General features: G+C 34.6%; 3 protein-coding genes and 3 long non-coding RNA genes across 17 annotated transcripts in view; 4 read left to right on the top strand and 2 right to left on the bottom strand.

Moving 5' to 3' along the window:
• LOC117239160 (protein Wnt-11b-1-like) overlaps positions 1–6,361 on the top strand; it is a 29,412-nt gene extending 23,051 nt beyond the window's left edge. For both annotated transcript variants that reach the window (XM_033504540.1, XM_033504541.1), the window contains one exon: positions 5,551–6,361. In XM_033504540.1, the coding sequence (XP_033360431.1) occupies positions 5,551–5,725 (175 nt within the window). In that variant the 3' untranslated portion in view covers positions 5,726–6,361. The remainder of the gene's footprint in view (positions 1–5,550) is intronic.
• On the bottom strand, positions 6,352–14,308 carry LOC117239156 (EF-hand domain-containing family member C2-like). 3 transcript variants are annotated; one of them, XM_033504530.1, is made up of 14 exons: positions 13,935–14,308; positions 13,594–13,758; positions 13,299–13,449; positions 12,979–13,202; positions 12,277–12,519; positions 11,643–11,869; positions 10,755–10,946; positions 10,540–10,682; positions 10,075–10,271; positions 9,792–9,931; positions 8,740–8,853; positions 8,482–8,661; positions 7,941–8,043; positions 6,352–7,092 (listed from the first exon to the last, which is right to left on the bottom strand). In XM_033504530.1, the coding sequence occupies exons 1-14, from the start codon at positions 13,986–13,988 to the stop codon at positions 6,931–6,933; spliced, it is 2,295 nt and encodes a 764-aa protein (XP_033360421.1). In that variant the 5' UTR covers positions 13,989–14,308; the 3' UTR covers positions 6,352–6,930. The 3 variants fall into 3 exon arrangements, with proteins under 3 accessions (XP_033360421.1, XP_033360423.1, XP_033360422.1); XM_033504531.1 differs by lacking the exon at positions 6,352–7,092 and adding an exon at positions 7,220–7,361; XM_033504532.1 differs by lacking the exons at positions 13,594–13,758; positions 13,935–14,308 and having other exon boundaries at positions 13,291–13,408.
• Positions 6,986–7,444, top strand: LOC117239164. The gene is made up of 2 exons (XR_004494365.1): positions 6,986–7,118; positions 7,323–7,444. It is a non-coding gene; the product is annotated as an uncharacterized LOC117239164 (long non-coding RNA).
• On the top strand, positions 7,971–9,760 carry LOC117239163. Its single transcript, XR_004494364.1, has 2 exons — positions 7,971–8,061; positions 8,462–9,760. It is a non-coding gene; the product is annotated as an uncharacterized LOC117239163 (long non-coding RNA).
• On the top strand, positions 10,571–13,389 carry LOC117239161. 5 transcript variants are annotated; one of them, XR_004494361.1, is made up of 5 exons: positions 10,571–10,710; positions 10,792–11,005; positions 11,764–11,977; positions 12,282–12,372; positions 13,274–13,382. It is a non-coding gene; the product is annotated as an uncharacterized LOC117239161 (long non-coding RNA). The 5 variants fall into 5 exon arrangements; XR_004494362.1 differs by lacking the exon at positions 12,282–12,372 and having other exon boundaries at positions 13,274–13,389; XR_004494359.1 differs by lacking the exon at positions 12,282–12,372 and having other exon boundaries at positions 13,229–13,348.
• A 103-nt stretch (positions 14,309–14,411) lies between the features above and the next one.
• LOC117239155 (extended synaptotagmin-2) lies at positions 14,412–22,281 on the bottom strand. 5 transcript variants are annotated; one of them, XM_033504525.1, is made up of 17 exons: positions 22,114–22,281; positions 20,748–21,216; positions 20,535–20,675; positions 20,370–20,446; positions 20,215–20,281; positions 19,987–20,132; positions 19,790–19,910; positions 19,530–19,700; positions 18,120–18,220; positions 16,854–16,902; positions 16,694–16,783; positions 16,539–16,625; positions 16,307–16,465; positions 16,078–16,230; positions 15,875–15,995; positions 15,506–15,794; positions 14,412–15,426 (listed from the first exon to the last, which is right to left on the bottom strand). In XM_033504525.1, the coding sequence occupies exons 2-17, from the start codon at positions 21,078–21,080 to the stop codon at positions 15,099–15,101; spliced, it is 2,433 nt and encodes an 810-aa protein (XP_033360416.1). In that variant the 5' UTR covers positions 21,081–21,216; positions 22,114–22,281; the 3' UTR covers positions 14,412–15,098. The 5 variants fall into 5 exon arrangements, with proteins under 5 accessions (XP_033360416.1, XP_033360418.1, XP_033360415.1 ...); XM_033504527.1 differs by lacking the exon at positions 18,120–18,220 and adding an exon at positions 17,442–17,536 and having other exon boundaries at positions 22,085–22,261; XM_033504524.1 differs by having other exon boundaries at positions 22,085–22,261.
• Positions 22,282–22,339: the final 58 nt, after the last annotated feature.

Here is a 22,339-nt window from a genome sequence, read left to right on the forward strand (position 1 = left end):
ACGAAATAAAATTCTTTACAAACGTAACCGCGAACGTGTTTTCAAAGTTGAAATAGCGCTACAAAATTATCTACGTGTGTAAAAAAATGTGCGTAAAAAATATTAAAGCGACCCAAAGTAAAAAATATTCTAACACCGTTTAGCAGAAAAAGCTTGAGATATCTTGTATCTAACAAAATCTCCATTTGCCGATGAGATAAACTACTGTACTTTTTGTCGATGCTTTGAGCTCCGTAAATATGCTGTCAGTGGAACAGCAAAAAGATCAATCTACAAACTACATTATTCATACCGTTCGTATTACAGAAGAATGTATTATCAATAGAAAATTCAATGCTACTACGTTGCAGCGTTACCTATAATCGTTGTACACGGTTGTCTCAGTTAAACGAAATCGCCTAAGATATCTGCCTCGTTTACGATCGTATAAGGAAGCTTCTCAGGACAAAGTTGGACTACTTACGAGGAAACAATCTTCTCTCAATTTTCTTTTTCTTGAGAAGGCTACAAGGTTATCGGTATTCTTTTAAATAGAACTCTGCATATCTGTTTATACCGGTCGACGTGATCTTTTGTCCCGCGTAAGAGTTGGTGGAAATTTGTGCAACCGCCGTAACACCAGTGAGACGAAAGGTATCAGAGGTTTAGGTGATCCCGTTTAGCCGAGACACCCTGTGCATGTGCTGGGTATTATATAACAAATTTATACAAATATCGTCGCTGTTTATCTCTCGATTCTACCGGCGGCCAATGCACGTGTCGGCTAATTTAAAGGAAAAATCGAGCAACCCTCGCGAGAAGATTTACATCGATAAACGTCATCTAGAATGGATATCAATGACACGTAACGTAGGCTAATTTATTTCATCGCTAAATCCGGTGACATACGCGTGCACGGTGCACGACCGGTTACATAATCCGCTGAAAGCAATGCATTTGAAGTATCTACGGTGGTGAACGAGTATCGTCTCGTGCAACAGCCATACGCTAGGGTTGCAGGCTAGAGGCAAGAATAAAGAAGAAGGTGTCGGAACGCTGGTAAAACTTCTCCAACGGAGATTAGCTTTCGTTTATCTCGTAGAATTCTCGTTAGAGGGGAAAGGTTTCCCGTTGAAAAGGATCCGAAGCGATTAATTCTCTCGTTGATCGTCTTATTAATTTTCTCGTCGCCAATTCTCTGCGAAATGTAAGCCTTTCTGAATAATTGGCGAATATAAGTAATTGACTTTTTCTTTTTTCGACTGGTCGTAATATTTCCAACCGTCACGAATAACACCCTGGCGGCTAAAGACAGTTACGACATTTAAGGGAGAACGTTTTCGACGTACCGCCATGTATATATGCCTATGCGATGATTTAATTAGAATTTCATTAAATATTTTCAAAGACACTGAACGTATAGAAACGAATGCTTCGGCGTTGATCAACCGATTAGCTGTTACTACGAACGAGATCACGTAACATGGAATACTGTTAATGATCTTTTTCATTTTCAAGGAACGTAATGGGTAACGAATCCTTTTTACGGAGAAAATGCTTTACGGGGAAGAAAAGAATGGAAATTCAGCGATAATCAAGCGTATCAAGAATCGTAAAATTACGTTACGACAGCCAGTCAACGACGCTTCGTTGCATCTTCGTTTATCTATTTGCGTGGACACAGAAGAATGGTACGCGTGTCGTAAAAATGAACGAGCTGCTCGTAAACATTTTCTTTATTACTATTGTCCTTGCGTTTGGCTTTCGCCCGCTGTAAGCTTCGGTAATAAGTGGGTTGCGAGTAAAAGTAAGAAACTATTTAATAACGTCGCAAAAATGCACAAGCAACATTGCATCTCTGTTTCATACGGCGTTGATGTATACTGTACCTCTACTGTACACTCTGTACGAAGTAGTGCGTTCTGTTCGCCTCCCTAATTTGCCTACTGTTTTTATTTACGTTCCATTACGTTCCTCGGCAAGCGTTCGACCCATTCTGCTTTCTTTCTGTGACGTGTTTGACGTAATTCTTCATTCGTACATCGTGGTACTTTGTTTACTCTGTTCACGCGACGATAGCAAGTTTGTAAACAGACTTCGAAGGTGGCCATTTCGAACACCTGCTACAAAGATAAGAACTTATGGGTTAATAATAGTAGTAATATTTATATACAAACTTACGGTACAAATACATCGTGTTTTAGGTTTATACAGTGGATAAACTGTTTCGTTAAAGCTGTAGTCTCTTGTTGTTACCTACTTCGCCGGATTAGCCTCGTTCGGTTTGCTTCTATTGCGTTGCCTGGCTTATTTTCCTGTTCATTCTTTCACGCAGAAAGATCTTAATCCCACGCACGATTTTATACGCGTGTATGTATCCTTTATTGGCTTTTCTTCTCGAAAAGAAAAGATACTTGTAATATTCGTACTTTGTCGAGAATTCTGTTTAGATTTATATCGAGGACGCTTGACCACGGTATGTTTCAATGTCTCCGCTTTGTTCCAGTTGCACAGTTTGCAACTTGCATTGTCGTTAATAAAATATGTAACACCCTCGACGTTTACTCGATGGTCTTACTCGTGCCAGGGTTGTTCCGTAGGTAAGAGCTATATTTAAACCTATACAGTTTGCTTGCTCTCTTCTCTGTGCAAGTTCTTAACGCGTTTATGCGAGCAGTCGCAGATTACTGGAACGCGAAAATGGCTGTAACTTGGAAAGAAGGTCAGGCAGGACACGCGTTCTCACGACGCGGATTCCACGCGTTACGATACACCCTGTATATCTATCCGATGCATAATGCAGATATCAGACGAGTGATATTTCAGAAGAGTTTACGGTGCGCGATTCGTGGCGATCGCGGCATTTATTTCTGTCTCCGAGCTAGTCAACTAATCGTTACCTGGCGCTAATAAAATACTTCCATCCTGTACGTCGACTCGATCCTTCGGCTTGTTCGCTTTTGTGCAACAGCCACACACAACGAATTTCTCGGCTCGATCTCGGTTATCTTCGGCATAGCCGGATCACCGACCGCGGGGTATCGGTGATCGGATACTCGCTTATTTATACGACTGTATCGGTAATTACCTATGAGGGAAGACCCTGCAGATAGGGCGGAACTTGATTTTTCCGGCCGATGGAAAAACCTGTTCTCCAAACCGAATAAATCCTCTGTTTTACGATATTTCGACGATTCTACGGCCCCTCTGCTATCGACGCGGAATCTTTCTTCGCTTACGGTTAAATGCCGAAGCCGCGTGCTCGTTGAACCGACAACGAGGAACCTTCTGTTGTCAGGTGTTGTCCGATTCGAACCATAATCGACGAGTATCAATTTGCGCAAGGTGGGCGACGTGCAGCCGACCGATTCTCGTCGTCGGCGATCGCGAATCAAAAACAGCGGAACCCTAGACGAGAAAATGTCGTTCCTTTTCCTCCGCTTGCTTTTCCACGTGCAATCACCAGCCGACCGCTTGTACCGGGATTTCGCAGACACGCTGTATATTACAGAAAGCCGAATAGAAGGAAAACGAGTGACATAGCGCTCGAACTGCCGTGAAACTGTTTCCTCGGGGTAGTGTACAGCTTTCGTAGCCAAATGTTTAACGATATTTACGCCGACAAAAAAGATCCATCGAAAGGTGATTCTTAACAAGAAGTATCGCGAGGATTCTGGCCGCCTCGAAGGTTTGCTCGGGCAACGATCGCTGCTGGCGCAAGCTGGCACGAGATAAAGCGAGAAAGAAAGAATAAAGCGAGCTTTCGTCGGTGATTGCATTCGCTACGGATTTTCCGGCAGCACGCGAAAGCAGCGTCTTCGTCGTCCTGAATTATTCACGGCTCGATGTTCGTGAATTAAAATCACCCACGGCATCCCGGGAACGGCGACTGGTTTTCGGCAGAAGATACAGCGACAACGTGGTCATCCCTTTTGGCTCCGATGCTTTGTTCCCTTCAGCCCGCCCTGTAAATCACCCATCGAATCAGCGGCTGTACCTTCTGCTCGTGACGTCGGTTGTTATCTCAGTGGTTAGCTGAGTGAATTTTGGAACGAATTGTTCATTTACCGAAAGACGTCGCTGCTTTTCCTGCTCCGTGGTCAGATGCCTTCGACGAAATCTCTGCTCTTTGCTGTTTGACGATGCGACGTCGAGTCGCTGCCTCTCTATCGATTTATCCTTCGTCAAACTGTTTCACGCGTCCTGCAAACCGATAGTCGGCGACCTATTTGCTAGAAAATGTTCCCCCGAGGAAGAATGCTCCGGTGAAGCTAGTAACCTTGAAGTTGAAATTTACCACTTCGATTACCACGTCGATCGTCGATGAGACGACTTGTTCCCTTTTATTAAGCGCCACTTGTGCTACAAGTTACTCTTTCGAAGTTCCACTTCCACCAAGAGTAGCTCTGTTCGTAGCACAAAAGCTTAGAGTGGTCGGTACTATACTACTCTCACCTACGCGTAGTTCTGCCGTAGAAAACGCGTTAATTTCTTTTTATTTCTCCCTATGTACCATTAGGGGGAAAGAAAAAAAAGAAAAGAATGGAACGGTTGAGCCAAACTGGTGAGCAATTCGTAAGCTAATCGGATGCTAGTTCTGGACATGTTAATATTTCATCTGTGCCGGTTAATATATGTATAGTACCTGGTTTCTTTGGGCATCACTGACTGGCCTGCCGGTTACAGCTTACAACCGGTAATTATAACCCTCCGTATAATTATACAAAGTAGGCGTGGTGAATGTTTATTACGGGACGCCTTCGACCATTTCACCGTATACTTTTCGAAATCGTTTTTTCTTAACACTACGCCTGTGTAAAAACACGTGGGCCGCAACAACATGCCAGGTGACTTGGCAGACTTTTTCCCTTTTTAATGTGTCGCAGGCTGCGCATCTTTATGGAAGCGCGATCGACGATCGGGCAATCAACCGGTAATATTGAGACGTTAACGATTTCGTTTAAAGCCGTCGAAGAATTTATACGGTCTTACTTACGTATTCTATTCAATGATATCCTACGTATTTTTATTTCCTTTCCTAGCAAACGGCATTCGACAATTTGCTCGTAATTTAATTGGCATATGTATACGCGTGTAATGATATTTGTCGCGACATTAAAATACCAACTTTATATCCGATGTCGTGACATTAGAGCGCGTTTAATCGACTGGCAACAAATGATATGATAAACGTAATAACCTATTAAAACAAACGCGTGAGAATTACAAGCTACTAAATATATAAATGCATATATATCGAACAACATATAAACATATCGAACGACATATCGAATAACATATAAATCGAATGAAAAAGATATAAATAGATATAATGGGGCGAAATGGAATTGCGCGGAAGAAAGTATCAGGTTGTCGCAATAGTTTCTTTCGTTTCATAAGAAAATAATAAACGCACAGTTGTTGTTGTTCCGATAGAACAACGTAGATCGTAATTCATATAGAATAACATAAAATAGAAAATGTATATATATTATTTCCTTATAAAACGAAAAATACTAATATAGGTTAGGATGTAAAGCAACGCTAATACGTTCGATTTTCCCCTTTCAGGCAATGCAATGGCAGCAGTACCGGATACGAAGGCTGCGAGTACCTTTGTTGCGGCCGTGGACACGTGACGAAAACGGAAGAAGTTTTAGAGCGATGCGATTGCAAGTACATCAGCTGCTGTTACGTCAAATGCAAGACATGCAGAAAAGTTATGAAAACGTACGAGTGCAAATGAATGCACGGATTCGTAGAAACCTCGAATTGAAGCCTGATCAAGCTCAAGTGGCAAGAATTCATGTAAACTGTTCACGGGCAACTCTGTAAACGACAAACTTGTCCATTGCGTTTAAAAACATGAAACTTACGCGGTGTGATTAATCGTCGCGATAATTCGGGACGATCGGAGGATATCGCGATTGGAAGCGCATATTTGTAGTTATTTTTAGAGGTCGTTGTGTAATTATATCGAAAAATGTGGAAAATGTACGATTCAGGCTGGTGATGGTCGATTACTCGAACGAATCGTCGATGACGAAAACGTAATTAGAAAATACTTAATGTTAAAAGGAAACTCGATGAAACTCTTATTTATCCCGTCTACTATTTATTGAAATTTATGTGTTTGATACGCTGCGAGTATAGCACACCAGTGTTGTCGGTCAACATTTTCCAAAATATTGAGGTACGAGAAAAGATTAGACATTAATAACATCGATGAAAAACTGATATTGGTACACAGGCGCAAAACCAGACAACACCGTTAGCAGCATGTTAGACATAGGCGTGGTTAGTCGCAATGTAAATAATTCGCTAAATTCGACGTAGTTTGTATTGAAAATTATATTCTACAATAAATATCACTTGACACGGAGAAGCAGATTTTATTCACCTCTGTTGATCGTTACACGTTTTGTCGCATTACGATCTGCACGGTACGTTGCATTGCATGCAATTGACATAGGTATAAAATACATTTCTCATAAAAATTGTTATAAATTACGATCAAAGTAAAAACGTACAAAATTCCACGTAATTATTCGAACGACTTCAAAGAGGAAATGAGAAATATCGCTTCCAATTCTCACGAATTTTCTATTGATTTGTAAATTTGGTAAGAATCGTGTATCGCGCGTGTATTTGAAACGATGTCCTGTATTAGAAGGACATCGAAACCGTCAAAGAAGAATTTCAAGAGCTGAGAATAAAAAATTAGAAAAATAATACTTGACTTATAAAATTAACAATACTAATTAATTGTTATGGCAGAAGCAAAGTATAAAAGATGTTTGAATAATTATGAGCGATATTGTAAATGTATAATTATGTAAAATAATCGAAAATACGTTATAAGCAAATTTAAACTGTGCATGTTTAAAGTATATAACATTGTTGACTATAATGAAAATTCTGCAAAAATGACTTATTATTGTATAAGAATATTCAATAGTTTGTTTTGCAATCTGTGATTTGCATTTCTGGGGACTTTGAGCTTTCGTTTGAATTCGTCTCTTCGTCGACAATATTTAAATCTTTTATGAAAACACACCAGTTTATACCAGCTCCACAGTCCGGTTCTTTTTCTGATGCCCACCAAAGTGCAGTCTGAAACATTCATGAATAATGGCTAGGTAGCTAATAAATTTCTGTCGTTCAATATGACAAGAAAGAAAAAAGCAAAGCACGTGCGAAAACCCATTTTAATTATGGGAATAACTGTTGTTATTCTCACGTGTCATCTTCTTTTTAAATTTTTTTTAACTTTCTAGATGAATTTTCAAGTTTAGAAAGAGATAATAATCTAAAAGATTAATGCAAAGAGAATCTTGTTTCAGGTGATAGATAGAGCAACTCGTGAAAGTTGTGCATACTTCCTGCAGAAAATTTGTATGGGTATATTGGCTGCAGTGCTGGATATATTTCAAGCAAAACATATTGGAAATAATTATCGAAATAGTAAACATAGTAAAGTAATAGTAAGTAAGTATAGTAATAGTAAATATAGAAAAAATATAGTAAATAAATTTCAAGCAAAACATATTGGTAATAATTATCGAAATAGTAAACATAGTAAAGTAATAGTAAGTAAGTATAGTAATAGTAAATATAGAAAAAATATAGTAAATGAATTTCAAGCAAAACATATTGGAAATAATTATCGAAATAGTAAACATAGTAAAGTAATAGTAAGTAAGTATAATAATAGTAAATATAGAAAAAATATAGTAAATGAATTTCAAGCAAAACATATTGGAAATAATTATCGAAATAGTAAACATAGTAAAGTAATAATAAGTAAGTATAGTAATAGTAAATATAGAAAAAATATTGTGTATATTGTAAACAATGTATAGTTCAACTTGGCTATTACATATTGTATCATTACCAGGTAATATCGTTCGTCAAATTTGCAGAAGAAAAGGTGCGTGAAACAATAACGATAAAAAAAATACCTTGACGTTTATCGGCGGCGCTGGTGGAGGAGGATCCACTTTAACGTTAATAAATTTTAGAACGTCATTATAGTCCAGTTGTTCCTCTTCGTTCTTGTGAATGCTATATTATTATTGGTAAGTAATATTATTGTGTACAGTTATATATATGTAGTTCCAATTTATCGATTCTTTAAAATTGTGGAAAATCGATGTACTTGTCACACTAATGCCTCTTTAGATCCAAAATGTTAGTATGGTTGCTTAAAATGTACATAAAATACATAAAGACGTACGAGGATACGTAAGATTCGTAATACGTCGAGCATACTCGTCGAGCATTTGCTGGACGAGAGGAAAATCTGTTTAGGAACAAATTTATCATCCATTTGGCAAAGTTCACGAAAATATGGAATTTTTTGGGTTGGCAACTAGGGAAATGCGGATTTTATCAATACCAACTAATGACAAAATCCGCATTCCTTAGTTGCGAACTTTCCCGCAATTTTTAAAATTTGGACTGGCTTGGTTTTTGCAACAAGATCTTCACTTATATACGTACTGATCAAGCATGGAATTTAAAAGTTCCGCGTCGACTGGAAGTCTGGCAGCACGGAGCGTAGTGTACAACGTATGGCGTGGCAAGAACCCTGTTCTTCCTCTGTCCCAATGATGCAGATCCTCCTCCAAACGATCGAGATCGTTCCACAAAGTTCGCAAAAGTTCCGTATGCATTAACTGTCTGTTAAACGTCTAATTATTATTCCTACTATGTTGAATCGATCTTACGTCGGTGTTTCTACCAACGACGATTGCTTACCTTATGTATTCCCTAGTATGAAACTCTTTTTTCTCATGAGACGAATAATGTCGAGCGATCGTGATTATTTCGTGCTCTGTTATTTTTCCTTCCATATACTTGCCCAAGACCTCCCTGATTTTTCATGAAATTATTGTAACAGTACAGTATAAATAGTATAGTATTTGGTGGTGTAACAAAACTGTTATATAATACAAATAAAAAGATTGGTAGCACGTTAGGTCGTGGCTTATAAAATGTCTATTTGAGGGCTTGCAAGGACTCTAAAAGACAGCTTTCGCATATCTTTGTTATTTGTACTCAGTTGCTTAGTATAAATGTTGTGTAATTTGTTTAATCTTACGTATGTAGATTTGGTGGATCAGAGCATGAGGGGAGTACGGCAGGAGCTGATTCAGCGCGCCAAAATAAGAAGAAGAGTTCCTACAAACTGCCCATATGACCTTACTGTCGAGTAACAGCTTGTTTCGTGTCGTTATAGTCGCTTAGCTACCACCCAGAAAATCGCTCCAAGTAGTCAGGTGCAGCTTCGGTAGCAGCGTGAATGCATCGCATCGTAGATCGTGGAACCTGTTCCAACAGCTTATACGGATTCGTCGGCGACTTTGACGAAGAGTTTCGACACTGTCAACCGACGTTGTATAAACAGGACACTTTAAACGCTCCTGTGACTAACAATCGAATGGGTCCAGGTGCGAAGAGCGAGCTGATGATGAAATAAGACCAGCACGACATATCCATCTTCCAGGAAGTCGTTGATCTAAGTAACATCTAGCATCGCAAAATAAGCTGTAACTCGAGAACATGGTCGTATCGGGCGTATGTTTATACGAAATTTTCTTCTTATTTCAGTGTGCTGAATCAACACCTGCTGTACTTACCTACACATGCTCTGACTCACATAAATTCGTAATCTGCAGTAGCGTGCGTTTCAACAAATTGCAATTGGATTTTTCGATTTTTACGTGACGAATCATTTCCTGTCACGCCGTTCGAATACTTTCGTTATTCGCCTCATAGGCAATTGAATGAAACAAAACGGCGACGTATACCTGAGTTTCTCGTACGGCAGGACTCGAACATCCCCGTCGATTGATTGGGCTGGCTCGCAAAGCTGTAGGAATTCTTTGTAAACCGGTTTCAATGTCTGTCGTAGTTTTTCCACGATTAACTTGGCGTTAGCTTTGGCAAACTGAAAAATCGCAATACAAACGAAACGTTCATATTTCAATGGCTTGCCCGACCGAGTTCGTCAGGGGAACGCTAATCCGATGTTCTAAAGTTCGGGACAGCGTGGAACAATAAAAACAGCGAGACGCGTGTAAATTATTGCACCTTATCGCAATGTAACTCCATGTAACGAAGAGCATAAACGTCGGCCGAAGTAATTTCGAAGATAAAACCGTTCAAGTTAGGACGTGCTCCAATATAAAAATCCTCCGGCTTGTAATAATCCGGTTTCTTGCTTACAAATACCTCTTGATTAGGTAACATCATTGGCATTCTCTTCTGGAACAGGCATCGTCTAAAGCCTGCAAATAACGCGAAAAACCCATGCAATCAATACGGAAACGATGTTGAGGAGCTAAACTGAAACGAATGTTAATAATCAGGCTACGACCGTTTATATGTATAATGGTATTTGGTTTGTGGACATTCGATGACTTCTTGAAGACAACCCCGTAGGTGTCGAACATCAAACTATTTTAGGAGAAAGGAGAAGCCTTTCCGACTTGGTATCATCTTCGTAATCTGATTTTAATCGTTTCGATAACAGTATTTTCTTAAAAAACTGTTCACCTGAATTTCTCCTCGCCAGTTCGAAAATAGAAACCGTATCGTCCATGAGGAAAACTCTTATAATGAACTGCCTGTCTTGATTAGCCGGTACGTTCGATATCATTTGCGCTCTGAATCTCAAAACGTAGCTGTCCAAGCCCTGTCTAAGGAAGAGGAAAAGAGGAAGAAAAGGTACTCGCGAGATTCTAGTATTCATGATCACGCCTCAAGCTCACTTGTCGTAACGCAGGAACTTAACGACATCTGTTTTAGGTGGTTGCGGTATCACCCTGAAACAGTTGCCGAGGGAATCTTCGTAGGACCCAAAACCATTGTAGGGTGGAATGTATCTCTCCACTTTCACGCAAATCTCGCCAACATTTCGAGGTCTTTCCATGGGCGTGAAGTCATCCAGGCCGTATTTTTTCCTTTGATACGATACAAGGAACATTTTTTTACGTGACACATTCTTTTCTACGCTTTCTACGTGAGTATTAACGTTGCGTCAGAAGTGTGACGAAGTGAGAGTTATTAGCGACGATGATTCGAAACCAGGAAATGTTTTATGGGAAATTATATTCTTGTGTAATAAATATACAGGATGTACCAGCTGAAGGAGGCCGCTTCGATGTCTCTCTCGTTTGCAATGCTTGTAGCACGATTTAAAATTTAAATTTAAATTACTTAAATGAATATTTTTCTTTACTTTTCATATTTTAATTTTCTTTTTCTAGGCCATAGTTATGTTTTATGTAGAAAACGCGTACTTTTTTTTGTTGCATCTTATAGCAGACAAGAAAATATGAATATGCCTGAGTTATAATCTTCGGATGGCCGTGAACGCTAAAAGGATGATGAAACTGTAAGACGATGTTAAGATGACATGTGAACTTACACGTTTATGTTGTTAAATGTTCCAAGATATTTAAGTCGCCTCCTATAGCTGGACACCTTGTGTATATATATACATAAAATTTTGTCAAGTTATTTTTAAACGCTTCTAAAATAATCCCCAACAAATAGAGTGCACCTTAACGCATTAAAATGAACTAATTTTACAATATTTTATCTATTTCTATTATCTTCGCGATCTCGCCTTTAAATATGTATTTTGGATATTTTACCTGTAGTATTCCTTCGTAAAAGCGTCCATGTCTGTTATGACAATTATTCTGCCGAAGATATTTACTTGTGCGCCAATACTAAGTTCATTTTCTTTGTAATACTCCCTACGAACCTTTCCAGTGTTCAATGGATCTATCGTGTAATAACCATGGGATGTATCGTCTCCCATCACGTTCAAGACGGTAAAAGCGTTCCCTGTTCCGATCGAGCCCATTTCCGAGAAGATCTACATTCGAATGCCCGTCCATTAATCCCTTGAGTTACAAGTCTTGCTAAACTAAATTCCGTTATAAACAGCGTATAAAAGCAACGAGTCACTGCCTGCAATCTTTGGGTACGTAAATCATCTTTTCGTAGTTTTGCAAAATTATATGCCAAAATCAAATTGGTTTTTGCATCTTCGGTCCGTCTAACCTGTTCTATCTATGCCAACCTGTGTAAACTCGCGAACTCAATTATCCCGTACAATGAGAGTACATCGACTGTCAATTCTGTCATGACACGAGCAAAAATGCGTATTACACTCATAATGAAAATTTTGCCTTATAAGTATAGTCGTCTTTTAATTGTTACACGGATCATTCTGTGAAAATTTCCTATAATAGGACAGTCGAAGAGTAAAAAAATTCTTACTTTAGGAACTTGCATACGTCGCAAAAACATGGAACCGGAATCTCGTCCGGAATTCGACGGCAGATTCTCTTTGATCTCTATCGTGTTGTCAGCTAGGTAATAGTAAATTTCCAGATCATGCACGACACCGTAAAGGTTATCCGTGTCATCCCAATATCCATAAAATCGAAGCACTTGTTTGTCGTATTTCAAGAAATCGCCGCGAGTATCCACCTTCTGTTTTGGTTTCTTTGGAAATGTTTCCTATTTCGATCAATCAAAGCGTAGAGTAAGCAGGCAATTGCTGATGTAAACAAACAGATGTAAAGCCGGAAATCCTTCTTAAATCGATAGATGAGGACAGTGTATCATAAATAATAGAATAATAAAAGAAAAATAATGCTTCTAGATAACTGGAGAATCCCATTTCGCGATAATATAGATCACATTAAAACAATGTTGATTCCTAAAGTATAAAAATAAGATTAAAGACTTCCATGCACGTTATGTGTTTTCGAAACTCCACGTTTTACGGTAAAATCTCTTTTTAAGTAAGCATATACAGTACGATAAAAAATAATGTTCGTGTATGTATTAAGTTGTGTGCAAAAGTAAAATTATATGCAAACGGAGGTAAAGAATATTTTTGTCAATGTTTCATTGTAAGTAAAATATTAGTTAAATAACCATAATTATGTCGAACACTATTTTTATTGTACTTACTCGCTTATGAAGTTCCAAATAAGGATCCTTTGGTATTTCTATCGGATCTGGTACGGCGATTCCCATACGATTTAAAAATTGTCTCGTAAATTTGTCACAGTCTACAATCTTATATACTCTCCCAAATAATTCCGGCTCTTTGCCGATATTTAGATCTATTATATCGTAGTATCTGTATCTCACTGGATCAGGCATTGGAATTCTCTGTCGCCTTAACAAGACGCCTAAGTACACGCGTTTCATCTTTCAGTAATAAAACTTTGACAGATTTAAATATATATTAAATAATTAAAAGTATCGAAGAGGATGCACCGTTGAACCTTGCTCAAGTCCACTATTGTCCACGGAAGGCTCAGAAATTTTCATCGTTCCATCCTCCAAAAAAAAGCTGATATTTACCACGCGTATTTGATAAGCTGCTTTCCATCTTTCGTTAACTGTTTCTTGAAAGAATGCTTTGAACATTAACCTCTGAAAAGTGCATTCGATATAAAAAATATCGCTGTAAATATATTCAATAAATTAATCTACTTTGTCTAATTATTTTCAACTCCTGTATGAATTATCAAACGTCATCGATACTAATTGTCTAGTTTTCTAGATAAATGATCGTACTTGGCCATCATAGGCAATCCAAGGAGGCAGTTCTTGAACTTCCCCGCGAGCATAAATTGACGGATAACGAATTGGATCGCTTTTATCAAACTTTTCCGATAAATAATAAACTCCATCGTGAATTTTAGTAAAGTATTGATTCCTCGCAAAGTTTGTTCGATCAAGCTAAACAAGAAGATACATCAAGCGTTTTTTGTATTATATTATAATGAATTAAGTGCGTATGTTCTATGCTCATCAATAATGTAAAATTATTTCGTGAAATTCTATGTCGTAGCCAATGTATATATCGGTTAATTAAACACAAAGTGTCATGAGACTGTAAAAGAAAAATGACTTACGTTTTTATCGAAACTAAACCCTGGTAGACATGGAAGCATAAGATCACGCTGCATTTTACTGCCGATGAAAATTGGATTAATAAATATGATACATTTGAAGAGTTAGTAGCCGATTTACGGAGAAACACTTTACGTATCTGATATCGACGTAAGAATACGCGTCACTGCTATTTGCTATTGTTGCGTTTCCTTGGAGATACTTCAGTTGATTTCATCAGGAGAAAAGAAGAACTTCGAGGTACTTGCAGCTTTAATATATATATATATATATATTTAATTTTATTATCATCAACAATTTGCAATATTGCACTGGTAATATCTTATACCAGTATATGCAGAAACATAAATTTATATAATATATAGCAATATACAATATAGCAAAAACTCTGGTATAAATATAATAACACGTATATATTATATATTAGTTTGATTCGTAACAACCTATGTTAGTGATAAGTTTTAAACGATACTGCTGACTATAATTTGTTATTAATTTTATTACTTAAGAGCATGATGTACAGATCATGATACTATTTAATTGGTAACTCATTATTCAAATGATATAAATGCATCAATGGTAAATAAATCACAAGCATGTAGTAAATGAGGTAATAGATTCAATAAGTTAAGCGTAATAAAAGCAAGATCATACATTCATTGATCAAACATAATTTAAAACACCCTATTAATAAACCTCTGTGCAAAAAGATTAAGTCATGTTTAATGAATAACAGATGTTATATTATGCGTATAATCGTAATATGCGTAAAGTTACTATCGTACGTATATTATGCAGATACTAGCAACAATAAATTGTTTTACTGGCACTTGTTAGCGACGAAAATATTCTATAAGCGTAGATAACATAACATAAAAGGAAACGGCGCGCACGCGCACAGTAACTACAAAATTAAACAAGTTTTACGACAGTGGACGGTCCAAGTATAAATAGATAATAGACGTACTCATTGACACTTTCTCAGAACTTTCATATCGGTTAAACCCTTCCGAAAATTTTCTACTCTTCATAGTATGACGGAATTTGGTTTAAACGCATGATTACAGACGTCAGCGTTTCGAAAACTCGCATCGTGGAAATTCAACAGATTGTCTTCGAAAACATATAAACAACTGTTCAAATCTCCACTTGCTTTTCTTGAACTTCTAGTCTTTAGTCTCTGGTTGTATATCGTACCAGCTTGTGGACGATTTCGTGACATCGATTTCGGCCAAACTTAAATAAAGTTGACCCATTACGTTGCTTCCGGTCGACAACCAACCCTTTTGAGTACATACAGATACTTCCAATGTGCGACTGTTTAAATCAGCTTGAGAAACAACATACTCGAATTGTTCATCGAATATTGGATTACAATTATCCTTTATTACTGCTGTTTTACGTTTCGTTTCCTTATGACGGTCAGGTAGAAGATACAACTTTACATATGGATCTGGTATGTTATACGGATCATTTTGTGGTAGAGGTAAGTTACTGTAACAGTAAAAAGTTCGTTAACATTCTGTTAAATGTCACATTGTTAAATTAAATTTCACATTGTTAAATTACGTACGCTATTTTGTGTACAACGATTATAAGCTTCTGTCTTTGTACACTGTAACGTAGAGACAATTGTATTCGACCTAGTTTAGCTTCACCCGCGGATGATGTCATATTTGGATTCCTATGAAATAACTGTTGATCTCCAACAGGAGCAGAAGATTGATCAGTAGCAATGACGATTAATTCCTCCTCTGCTGTACCTGATTCTTCAGGTACAATTACGGCAGCAGATCCAGTACTGTGTGTTAAACTCTTAACTGATTCTTTTGAAGGTTGTCTATTCAATGGACTAGCTGGAACTAGAAAAGATCGTAGAATTATAAAATTATATAAGATTATTAAATCTCATTGAAATATAAGTAATTATTGGTAGACTTACGACTAGTTGATATCGTACTGATATTTGATTCTTGGCGTTCGATTCTTTTATTCAGTTGATTAATATCGTGATCGTCGTCATCTTCTTCCGAAGTAGGCTCAGGTTCTTCGTATTTCAAAATCTGCAAATGAAATTAAGTGTATAAATACAATGTACTTATTGCTTACAAATGTATCAATATAAAAAGTTCAAGGAGTTTGTACATTTAGTGACATGGATAATATTAATTTGCTATCAACTTCGGCCATTTGCAGATCATAAGGCTGTTGTGTAATTTCAAGATTATTTTGTTTTAAAAGTAAAGAAATATTGTGACTCATTTCTCCCACTATGACACCAGTCTTTTCATCTGTGATCTAAAAATTAAGATAAATAAAATGTAAAATTTACACATGGTGTAAAAAGGAAATATTTTTGAAAATAATAAATAACCTTTATATGTAAAACACCAGTTTGTGGATTGCTCACTAAAAAGGTAAAACCTTGTTCCCACACTGGATCACAAGAACGTAATATAGTACCTGTTCTTTTTGTGCTTCCTCCAACACTTGCTTCAAGATAAACATCAGGTTGTTTATTACCTCGAATACACTGTAATTCAATAATTTTATTCGCTTTTCTTAAACAAAAATCTATTATTTTAAAATAGATCAATTATACTTACTGGTAAATTTCTTGCTGAGTCAATATAAAGTATAAGAAGAGCTGTACTCATTGATGTTATTCTGAGTTCTTGAGTTTCAATTAATGCCTACATACATTTATAATATTATTTTATAAACTCTATATAAATATTTACGTTCTGTTAAAAATACATACAGCTTGCAAATCTGCAACATTTTTTGAAAGTTGAAGCCATGTTAAACGTAAATGAACCATACCATGTTTTGCTTGTTCCAATGAAATCCACTAGAAGGTAATGTTTTTATTATTACTGAAAATTTATTACTACTTTAATGCTACTGTTTTTTATACTTACTGTATCAATATTTCCCTTCTTTTTCACTCTACTAACTTCAATAGTAGCCCTGCATTGTGGCAAAATAAGTGCATTTAGTAATTTATATATTTTACTTAAAGTATAGGAAATTAGCTACTATTTTGTTTACAATGGTAATTATACAGATGAATGATGATTAGTATATTTATGAAATTTAGTTTATGTATATTACAAAGCAGTCATGCAATTACAGCATACATTATAAATTTCTAACATTCGTTTCACAAATAAGCAATAAATTCCTGTATATTATATATTCATAATCATATAAGCAGTACCTTCTTGTATAAGAAAACTGATTTCTAAAAAAAAAAGACAATAATTGAAATGAAAAGAGTAATGTGGTGACAGAAATTGTCATTTTACTGTAATTGCAAAGGGCACATATATTTTGCACTATTCTTATAATATAAATTTACCATGTCTTCTTAAACATCTTTTTCAGTAACATGCACCATAATGACAGTACAACTTTACAATTTTTTAAACAAGGAACGTTCTTCTAAGCTAACTGTAGAAAATATTTCAAATACATTCTATGCCTGTACTTGCTACAAGTAGCAATACCTGCCAAGTGGATCATCTTGACCAGCGTTGTCTTTGTCAAAAAGGTGGGCAGTCACCGTGTTGTAATAGGCTCCCAAGCTCTTTTCCACTATAAACTGCCATCACACAATCTAGTTTAGTTTTTTATTTTATCAAATGCAGTCACCTAATCACTCCCATAAAATTAGTAAATACAATTAAAAGCAAGTTTTCAAAATTAGAAGATATTACCATTACAAGATTAACTAATATGTATATATGTAAAAAAAAACTCAGGAAAGTAATTTATGTCATACAGATACTAAATAATGCAAATACGAAATGCAAAATAAATGAAATAATATGATATCATAGAATGACTCCTAATTATGATTATGAAAAAAAGAATAGAAAGAAAACTTTAATTAATGCAAATTATAAAAACTGTTATATGATCATGACACTTGATAAAAGTAAACACACCAAATACATATGTATGGCACACATTGTAAGTATATCATAGCACAGCATATTGTTGCTATTTAAAGTTGAATAAATTTATAAATTATTCAAAAGAAAATTACATTAACATACAAGACTCATATTAAAATGACAGGGAAAGAAGAAAGATCTATAACAAGTAAGGCAATAATTTCAGTTAATTAAAGTTCACTATTTTTGTTAAATTATTAAATATTATACTATAAATGCATCTACTACCTGCCAAGGAAGTCACCATATTGAATACCTGGGATGGTTACTACATCCCTATCCCAAAGAGACACCATAATATTCTGCATTAGACATGAGCAGATCACAGCCTGTGCCAATATAATCATAATGTGAAAATGCTATGATACATATAAACTTTGATAGACAAAAATATTGTTTTTCTAAATCTCTCATGTATAAAATATAAATGTACTATATATATCATTTTGAGTAAATATGTGCCACATAAGATGACTATGAGTATAATTAAAATAAAACATTTTAATTTAAACAACAAATAATTAAATTAAATTAAACAAAATAAAAAATAATTAATGTTGTTAAAGTAAAATATTTTATTTTATTCTAATACTAAAAGACATTATTACAGATTTATTATTGCACATTATAGCAAGCATTAAGTGATTGCTGACACAGTAAACCAACACACATTCAAACACCACTCATAAACCAAAAATTGTAAATGCTAAAAATACCATAATGCAGCACCAACATGCTTCTACTTTGCAAGTATGACAGTAATACTCTTAATATATGATGTGATCTAATATACAATAATATATGATTAAAATATACGATGGAAACATATAGATGATAATTAAATGATAAATTAAATAGTAATTATCTTCAGTTACAATTAAATAAAAAACGTAACAAGTACGATTAAAACAATTTTTCATTAGCTTTTATAATACAGCTTACCTTGAGCATAAAATTGAAAAAAAAAATGAAAATATATGTTACTTTATTCCCATACCTTCCAAGACTTTCATCTCCTTTGGTGTCATCATAGTCCCATAACAGCACAGTCATTTGTTGAGCGATGGCTGACGTCACGGCACACTAATCCCACATAACACATCGCACATCACATACATACATACATACCAAAATACGAAATTAAATTAGACTGATATGGACTAAGATGCTTCCGATCTATCCGTGAATTATTTTATATCTTCTTCTAAGCAAACAATTCCAAGCAAAATTATACATATAAATGTAAAAATGATTATAGTTTACTGATTTATTAGGAAAAAGCATTGATGTGTTAGATCAGCAACATCTTACATCTTACATCTGACTGAGACGGGATTGTAAACGTATAAAAAAAATAATAAAATAATAAATTATAGATATGATGACGATGAATCGTAATATGACCAAAGAACAAAAATAATATGAAGAAATTTCAAAATGTTCTGTCTAATGTTTTTTGATAATACATGTCTACTATTGTACATCATGTGCTTCTGTCTATCTAAAAAATAATATTTCTTACCACATAAAAGACGATGTGCTTGAAATTTCAAAAGACTTATAAAAAAATATTATAGCAAAGCACATGCATTAAATATTATCAATATTTGATTTCTTAAAAAAAGATATTATGCATACCTCACACCAGAAATCCCATTTTGGATTCACAGTATTATCTATAGTCTTTGTCCTAAATTCTTGTGCCCCAATATTTATAATGGCATATGGATCAGATTTACCTTTACCCAACACTCCTATATCCTTTTTCATAAGGTGTTTTGCTTCTACTACATGAATTCTTAAAACACCCTAAGAAAGAAATATAATTATATTATGCTGAACAATCGAGCATCAACAATTAACATCTAGATATTAAGTATTGTAAATGAAAAGTTTACTTCAGGCTCTGGTATTTTTAATGATTCAACTGGTACTGCCTCGCTCAATGGTATAACAATTTTATTTGGCAATACTACAAAGGCTGCTATTTGTTCCACTATCGTTTTCCTTAAAATTTCACTATTAAAAAATATTTAATTAATTATTCTTTTCAAGAGATAAACCATAAATTTATTTATTGCTAAACTTTTCTTACTTAAATCCAGGTAAATCGAGAACATCCGCGACTCCAACCAAATTAAAATTAATAGCAGGTGGATTTAAAAAAAATGCTTGCACACCTCCAACTATAGGAATTACAGGTAATAGTGGTTTCATAACTATTCTCATTATTCCGCGAATCTAAAAATTAATTGCGTATATAAATTAATAAAGCTTGCAAACAGTATATATTACCAAACATATATCTTTTAATAGTACTTACCTGAAAATCTCTAATACCACCTTTTATATTTCCTACCGAGAAAGTAATATCACAATCACCAGCATATCTATAAAATTAAATAATTAGAAATAAATTATATAAATTATATAAAACATTATAAAGTTAATAAAATCACACAAATAATTAATACATACATAACATCTGCATCCACAATGACTTCATTCCTTGAAGTATTTTTATCATATGCTTTAATACCATAAATTTTTAAAGGCTGCAATAAAATATAAGGATTAGTTGTAATATTGATATATTTATAATAAAAAGAAAGATAACTATTGTGAATATAAAAGTGTACTTACAATACGACCTAAGACCAGCCTTTCGAATTGAAATCCTTTTACCTTATATTCTCCTAATTTTTCTACTATTGCAGGTTCTATACTTTGTTTACAAAGTTCACGAGCAAATTGATTTATATTTGGCCAAATTTTGTACAAAACCTTAGAATATGAAGGAAATATTATATATTAATAATTTAAAGTATTAAAATGATATATCAAGATCTTCCATACTTTATTTAACCATTCAGCTCTATCAAAATCAGGGAAGTAAACCCAAGAAGGTAATTCATCCAATCGACTCATTATTAGTTCTTTTTCTTTAGCCATAACACTAGCTTGGGCAGTAATTGCTTTTAATTCGTTGTCTTTCCTGCGTTCTGTTTTCCATGCTACCAAAGCAATTGGTGCAATTAACCATGCTATATTTAAGTTTAGATATCCCCAGCTCCAAATAAAACCAACAGTTGCCAATTTAGTAAAAAATGATATGGTCAATGAACCCACATTCATGTATGGCCAAGGATTTGGCTTAGATACTTTATTGTCTTCACAGTTACCTTCCATTTGTATTAAATAGTAACTAAATTTTAATTCAATATGTAACTTATTATACTTTTATAGATATTTACATAACTTTTTGTTATGTATATAAAAGGTTAATTTCCTTAGCTCCCTGTTAATTATTTTATTTATATTTTTCCTGCAAGAATGAAACACTTATTTATATAAAATCGTATTAAAATTTATTCAAATAATTTGTAATATTATACAACCATGAAATAAAATTAAAATAATTTTATTCCAATTATGCTATTTAATTGTCTAAATATCATAAAACTTTTCGTAAACATTTATTGTACGAATTAATATTCATTAAAAAAGAAAAAGATGGATGTATACATACAGTAAGAAAATTAATTGTGGTAAGAATAAAATTATATTCGTGTTTGAATCACATTTAAATTTAATCTACAGATTTTGTCATTTTAATCTTAATCGTAAAAAAGTTAGTAGATTATAATCTAAATTATGATTAATATCAAAACTTGTGTATGAAGTATACATACTTGAGTACAAGTAGCTGTAAGTATTAATTACAGTAGTTCAGTTGATAGCAATGATAAACTCAGATACACTTATATAAAGCACGTAAAATAAGAAGTAAAAGACATTGCGATTTTTTAAAAAATAAAATGAACGAAATTAATTGTGACTCAATCTTTGTCTAATTATACACGCAAGATGTTATCGGTCTAGCTTAATACTTCCGTGAAAAATGAGTCATCGTTGATAGCCAGAATGATTCAAACACATATTAAATGTTAAAAATATATTCAAATAATATGGAAGCATATACAACAATAAATAATATATAATATATAATACAATTTTATTTCATAAAGTAGGCACTTATAAGTACAAATTCTATATTATACATATTGTTATTTATAACTTAAAATTAAGCATAAATGTGTGTAAGTAGATGAAAAAATGTGCGAATTTCTAATTATGTGCAAGCGTTGTTAATATTGTTAAAAATTGGTATTCTTATTGTACAATTTGCTTACACTTGTAATAAAACCGTGTATTCACGTACTCTGTATGATTATGTAGCCATTGTTCATATGAGCACAATTGAAAGCGACAATGCTCCCCAATTTGCTTCAACGAGTATCAAATGTTTTCGAGGACCAATCAATTATTACAGTGAGGAAATTCTTGAAGTAGTTCCTCTAAAACGACTATATTGTACTCTGATTGTGCTATAGTATCGTACCCGAGTTAGCTGCAGTCTAGTGGCAGAAATAGAAATAAAAATTTGA

This window comes from Bombus vosnesenskii, unplaced genomic scaffold (assembly GCF_011952255.1).
Source record: "Bombus vosnesenskii isolate JDL3184/JDL3185 unplaced genomic scaffold, Bvos_JDL3184-5_v1.1 scf7180000013883, whole genome shotgun sequence".
Lineage (NCBI taxonomy): Eukaryota > Metazoa > Arthropoda > Insecta > Hymenoptera > Apidae > Bombus > Bombus vosnesenskii.